The sequence below is a fragment of the Gavialis gangeticus genome, unplaced genomic scaffold, assembly GCF_001723915.1.
Source record: "Gavialis gangeticus isolate Ggan-Ray unplaced genomic scaffold, GavGan_comp1, whole genome shotgun sequence".
NCBI lineage: Eukaryota > Metazoa > Chordata > Crocodylia > Gavialidae > Gavialis > Gavialis gangeticus.
In genome coordinates, this window is record NW_017729028.1 from 22833688 (window position 1) to 22840959 (window position 7272).

General features: G+C 40.7%; 1 protein-coding gene across 3 annotated transcripts in view; it reads right to left on the reverse strand.

The window, feature by feature from the left end:
* The window catches only part of LDAH (lipid droplet associated hydrolase), a 306139-nt gene that overhangs the window by 293437 nt on the left and 5430 nt on the right, over nt 1-7272 (reverse strand). For 2 of the 3 annotated variants that reach the window (XM_019520811.1, XM_019520808.1), the window contains exon 2: nt 4380-4541. In XM_019520811.1, the coding sequence (XP_019376356.1) occupies nt 4380-4541 (162 nt within the window). The remainder of the gene's footprint in view (nt 1-4379; nt 4542-7272) is intronic. The other variant, XM_019520809.1, reaches the window with a different exon arrangement.

The following is a 7272-nucleotide window of genomic DNA, read 5'->3' on the forward strand; positions in this document are numbered from 1 at the left end:
AGTAGCAATACTGACCTTCTGGCTCCTAACAGTTAACAATCGGCTAGGATATGGGTCTGGGAGAAAGCCAAGGGCCCTCAGCATCTCCAGCTATGTCAGTGCCTGCCAGAAATGCACCCCCCTCCCCCCTACCATTCATTATCCCTTGATCCAATACTTTATTTAAGAGTCCATTTATTTTCTAAAATCTGTTCTCACAGTCAGGGAATTCCAACATGTATGCTCAAGGCTGAAAATAACAGCAAAAATATCAATCAGCTGTTAGTAAAGGCTTCCAGACTGCATGAACAGAAAGGATGTTATGAATGTTTCATTTGCATCTGTTTCTGAGTGTGCGTTTAGTAAATGCAATGTTTGCAGAGTTCCAGCTAAACTGGTCTGTTCTGATCTATGTGGACTGCCGTTCCATTGTCTTGCATGCTATTTTTTCTCCATTTACCTAAAGGCAGGTCCATGCTCAGGAACACATCTACAGCAAACAGGAGAAATAGTTACTTAAGTTGGATGTTACTTCTGGGCGTAAGAGTAGACAGTATAGTACAAACATTAGGTTCTTTTTTTGCGGGGTGCCTAGAAGACCTTGCTTTAGAAAAAAAAAGAAAGAAAAAGATCATCTGCAGCAGCGCCTTAGTGAGAAACTCTCCAATGTCCTTGATGATCTTGACACACTTGACCACTGGGATATCATGCATATCCACCAAGATATCCACCAAGAAGGATATCCATGGAGGTGTGCAAAGAGCTCTCTAAGCTTCTCCATAAAGAAACACCAGGGCTGGTTCAATGACGGTGGCAGGGAAATTCAAACTCTCATTGACAGGAAAAGGAGACTTCAAAGCCAGGACGAATGGCATCAGCTTCAAACAAAAGCAAAGCATTTTACACCACATTAAAAACCAAGACCAAGAGAAAAATGTGAGCATGAAAAAACAAGGGGTGGAAAGACAAAGTGAAAGAGATTCAAAGGTTTCCTAACAGCCACAACATGTGTCATTTGCTCCAGCACAACAAAAGCTATATATGGGCCAAGCACGTAAGGAACCATCCCTCTGAGGTCCCAGGATGGAACAGCGCTCTTCAAGGACGGCTCCGCTATCGTCACCGGTGGAAGGAGCACTTTCAAGAAGTCTGGAACCAAGATTCTAATGGTGACCACAAGCCCACTGAAGCCATTTCACCCCACCCCGTTAACAGGCGATTTGTACTTTCACCCGTTAATGGGGTGTTGTGAAATGGCTTCACTGGTATTGTCTTCAACATCAGAATCTCAGTTGTGGAGCTCTTGAAAGATCCGCCAACTTACCAAAAAGGCCGATTAAGCAGGTGAAGAACAACAAAGCACGTGCTCATGATGGAATACCAGCTGAAATGTATAAGCATAGTGGATAAAAACTCTCAGCAACTACACACCATAATTATGACAACCTGGAAACATGAACAGATTCACAGTGACTTGAGAGATGCCAGAATCGTAACCATAGACAGATAAGACCACAGAAATTACCATGGTACCGCATTCCCGCCCTCACCTGTATTCTCCTCAGTAGACTCATTTTCCTCACTGAAAAGATTCTACCCAAGTCCCAATGTGGTTTCAGACCACTCAGATTCAACACACAGAATCTTTGTGGCATTTCTTCTGCAGTTGTCCAGCAACAAACAACACTGAGATCTTTACATGTCTTTTGCTGACCTGACCACAGCCTTTGCCTGATGAAAGATCCTGATGAGATCTGGATGTCCATCAAAATGTGTTAACATCAGATTGCTTCATAACAACATGACAGCAGCTGGCCTAAGCAATGGCTTGGAAACAGACTCTTCACTAATAGAACTGGAGTCAAGCAAAGACGTGCAATTGTACCAACACTCTTTTCCAGCTGTATCACAGCTATTCTGTATCTCATTGCTGATAGGCTTCCATCTGGAGTCAGCATCCAGCATCACATAGACAGGAATCTGTTTAGCATCAACCATTTATGTTCCAAGTCTAAAATAACCAACTCTTCCATTACTGACCTTCAACACACTGACAATTGTGTCATATGTGTCCACTCAACTAAAGAGCTCCAAGTTGCTTTTAATTGCTTCTGTGAAGTACACGAAATGCTTGGACTCAACATCAATCTCACAAAAACCAAGATACTTTACCAACCCACACCAAACCAGCCAGCTGTTCCTCTGCATATTACAATTAGAGGGCAGTCCTTAGAGAATGTTAAGCGTTTCCCCTCTTTGGGTAGCCACATCTTCCAAGAAGTAAACATAGATAATTATAGTCAACACTGGATAAAATCTGCTAGTGCTATGATTTGGGAGACATCCAAAAGGTGTCTTTGATAATTATGAAATCATGACCCAAACAAAATTCTTGTTTGGTTGTAGTTATTTCTAACCTATTGTACAGGTGTAAAACTTAGATGACATAGGAAACACCTGAAAGCCTTGAAATATCACTAGTGATGTCTTCCAAAGATGCTCCATATCATTTAGAAGGACAGAAGAGTGAATGCACAAGCATTCTGGCTCAGGCAAACACTACAAGCATTGCAACCACGTTTATATAGCACCAGCTCTGTTGAACAGGACATGTCATAAGGATGCCTGACAAATCAGCTCCCAAATCAAATCCTATACTCCCAACTCACTTATGGTCGCAGGTCTAGAAGTGGGCAAAATAAGAGATTTCTTATAGACCAGTATGAAAGAAATACAATATTAAACACCAAGACCTGAGAGACATGGGGTGCTGATGGATATGCACTCCCTGCTGCAACTCATGGCGTTTTGCAGAAAGCACCATGAATTACAGCAGTTCCCCAGACCTGCAGACGTTTGCTGTTCCCCTGCAATTTTGATACTGTCTTCAGGATGGTGGGGGGGGAGAAGAGGGAGTTTGGTCTGGGGTTTGCCCAGCCTGTGCTGAAGGGTTGGGTGGGTGGATTGGTGCTCCCTGTACTAAGGGTTCAGAGCATCCTGCAACTGGGCACTTTTAAAGCACTCTGAAGCCATGCTCTTCTGTAAGGGCACAAGTGTAGACTGCTTCTGGAGCCTGATCACAAGACAAGCCATCACTTCTGCCTGTGCCCTCAATCACTGAAACATCCCCACTGGCACCATGATGTATGACAAGGCATCAATCATAATGAGCAAGACGCCTCTTGCTATGGAGGTGGACAGGTGAGACAAAGCGAAATGACCTGACGTCACCAGGATCTAGTCCTTTCTCCCAGAACAGTTTGCCATATCTTCAGTTGAATATGTGGATCACAAATTGGCCTCTTCAATTATCTCCAGACTCACCAATGACTTCCTGTTCACTGGTAAACTCTCAGGCTTGTAGCAAGGGTTGACTATTTTATTATACATTAATAAACTTTTAACCAATTATACTCCAGAAAAATCACAATTAGGTACCTGAACCTGGGAGGTAATGAGAAGCCTACATGTTCAATCATTTTACTCGTGCAACAGATGCAAACACAAAGAAGCTGTTTTCATGCAAACCATGAAACAACAAGGCTTTTTTTAATTTGCTCTTAGCATGTTTTCATGGTACTAAAGTTTAGTTAAAAAAACTACTTTGAAGTCAAACACATAGTAAGCTTGCAAACTTGATAACAGGGGGGTCTTTTATTTCAATACTGTGCAATTCCTTACAATTAGTATTGTCTCTTAAATATAATACTTTGCCAAGTTAAGCAAGTTAGAAACATCACAACTGTTTCCAAATAATCAGTCACTGCTGAATTCACTTGGATACTTAAACTGATATGCTACATTTGATCACTCTAAGTTGAATCCTGCCTCCACTAATGCCAACTGCAAAAGTCTCACTAACTTCAGCTGTCCCTAAAATTTTAAAATACAAGCCATACTAAATATGATTAATAATAAAATCTAGAACTTGTAAACCATTATCCCTAAAGTAATAATATTTTATTTTAAAGATTTACTGACAAGTTTTTCCTCTCTTCTAACCATTTGACTGGAACACATGCAAGGCTGACAAGTCAGTGTTATGGTTACAAACAAAAACCCAAGGAAGAGAAGCAGTCAGGAGAATTAGACAAGACAATCCATGGGCAGATGCAACATAAACCTCATGCTGAAAGGAAATAATAGTAAAATGCAGTCAAACATTTTCAAATGCAGCTGCATACAGCACCATTTGTAACAGAGACAGTGCCAGTATTTGGAAACTAGAAAAAAGTATGATTGTGCAATTAATACACAAAACTAAGTAGAGGGATTTGAAGTAGAGGCAAGAATAGTACCCAAATTCCCTGTGCAATTTACCAAGTAATTTTTTTCATGTTTAATTATAACTTTCCAGCATTCCTTTAATTAAAGTGTAGTCTTTTTTAAAAAAAACTTACCAGGAATAATCAGAAATAAGAGCCTGGGGAGATCTGTACTCTCACCATTCAAGAGGTCTCTCCAGGGCCCACACTTCAGGACCTGAGTAGCAGCTCCACAACAGTATATGAATTCTTCATGCAGAGGAATCTGGTCTTCGGAGACTGGTCTCATGCTTGCTGCTAAACAGAATAAAGGTATTGTTACAACTGAACAGTCAGTATCAATGTATAATCAGCACCCTTACATTATGCACTCTATCATTAAAGCATAATTAACTGAAGAAACACAGTTCTATTTCCTTTGGTGAATTAAACAGAGGTCTGATTCAGTAGGTGATACTTTACATCCACTAACTCAGGATGTTGGGTGGCATATGTTCTAGGGCTTGACAGAAGTATATGTGGGTGTATCAGGCCAAATCATTCCCCCTAGTAGGCTTCTTGCATAAAATCTTGTCCTCATCCTGGGAAGGGGACTTGACAAAGGCAAAAACCCCAGCATTACATATTCACAATGTGCATACTCCGTCCAATAATGAAAACAAAATATTTCCAATGAAGCAGGATACTCCTGTTCCCCTGCTTTAACAGGACACTTAATTGCGTACTACATTTTCAACACAATAAATGCAAGCGATGCACATACGTATACGCCTACATGCCACCAGACCTTTTTGAAGGGTGCCATGAGGTGTGAAGAGATGAGAGGTGTTAAGAGATGAGCAGATAAATTAAGCACGTAAACACAGGCTCAGGCTCGTCTCTGCCTGGACAGTCCCCCACTCCCACTGCAAGGCCCCTCTGCAAGGAAGCAAGCACCACACTTTATAAATTAGTTTTTGTAATTGTACATCACTCAATTCACGAGAATTATGGAGGGGGACCTCAAGTCCAAAAGGGTTGAGAACCATGCCTTAGCCACTGAATGCTAATGTCTCTCAATCCTTGTGTTCTCACCGCCTTAAGTTGTCCCAGAATATTTATAAGATGGAAGAAAATGTCTGTTATCTAGAGCTATAAAGACTTCAGCAAATTATATATGTGCACCTTTCATTCTTTCAATTTAAAACTGAATATCAATGTTTTCTGAAATCATAGTCTAAATACATTATTTATGTTATTACATAGTATTACAGATATATAGAAGAAAAAAAAGCCACACAAGACACATTCAAATGACATCTTTAACTCAGAGACTGTTGCTTGTCCCCTTCCATTCATCACGTTCATAACAAGCAACATATTTAGAAACTGCTAACGTCCAACTGGATGTCACATGTGTTGATAGGACCCATTTTTCCCCTCCCCTTCTATACCTTCCTAAGCATCATAATGTTAGGCAAAAAGTGTGCATGTACATCTGCTAGCTAGTTATGAATTAAAATGTCATCACGATAAACTATGAGACAACCTTGAGCATTTGCCAAATGAATCATTTATCAAAAAGGGTAGCAGGTGCATTTTTCAAACTAAGACTTGGCAAGTCATAATCCTGGCCTTGTTTTTTTTATTATCATTACATGCAAGTGATCCTTACATCATCACTTAGGGCTAGATCTAATAAGAGACTTAGGTGCCTACATGCTAGGTGCTGCAACTCCTAACTCCTAAGTGGAGAGTTGGGTGCCTACATTCCCTATAGAATAAATGGACAGAGTTAAGTGCCTCCAAAGGACAACTGAAAAAAAGAAAGCTAGACACTGAGTAAGAATCCACTTAAATGGATCCACCTAAGACTCCAACAGGAAATGTTCAGGAGTCTTCTAAACTCCCATCCCTTTTGCCCCACAATCACTTGGATGCAAGGCTTAACCTAAAGTAAACACTTAGAGAATTATGAATTAAGAAGAAATTGCGAAGTTTTCACTACAAATAATGTATAGATCGCATTAAGTCTCTTTGACACTAAACACTTCAATAAATTCATTTTTTAAATGAAGTGATGCTCAATTCACAAGTTAGAGAAGATCCCCATTGAGAACCACTGACTTAAATTGCACTTGTGATGCCATTCAGGCATTTGAAGCAATTGGATAGAGGATCTCCAGTGGGTATTTCATGTGTAACAAATAAAGGAAAATGCTCATTGATACCGAACATAGCCAAGATAGTAAAATGATCTATAAACAGCAAGAGCTGGAGGCTTTGCAAAGGAATTATAGCATAGTCTGGAGGTTTCTCAGAACAAGAAGCCTGAAAAATGACCTGTAGTCAAAAGATTAAAATATTTGTAGGAGAAATCTACTCTGATCTGAGCACACTTGGATTGATGAGGTGATCAGCAGTTTGAATAAAATGGGCCACAAAGTTTTCCAGGAACAAGGAGAAACCAGAAAACTTATGGTCAACTTGAAACTTGCTAAGAAGATGAGCTGCAGTAAGAGTTTAAGGAGCTAAACTGTCAGCTCAGAAGGAAATCAAAAGTGGCCCAGACCACAGTGCAAATCAGGTGCACTGAACCAACCAGAGAATTTGGCCAAAACTGAACATTTATAACAGTTTTCTAACCCATTTGTAACCCAGAGCCCAGGACAGCTATTCCAGCTCAAATAAGGGTCACTATGTCTAAGGAACACACACCAGGACAAAACTGCAATGGACCAATTTACAGACGCCCAGCTGGACCTCCAGATCAAGATGAGCCAAGACCAAAGAGAGAGCTAAGTCGTCTAAGAGACTGTAGCAAAGATTGCTCGGGCCTGTAGGGGGGCTGTCAGGAAAGCTAAGGTGGACATAGAGCTAGGGCTAGCGTCCCAGATCAAAGACAATAAAAAGACCTTTTTCAAACATATATAGGAAGGATGAAGAAAGCACCAGGAAATATAGGGCCCCTGCAAGATCCTCTGGGCAATCTGGTGGTTGCGCCAGAGGAGAAAGCAGACCTCTTTAACCAATTGTTCACCTCCATTTT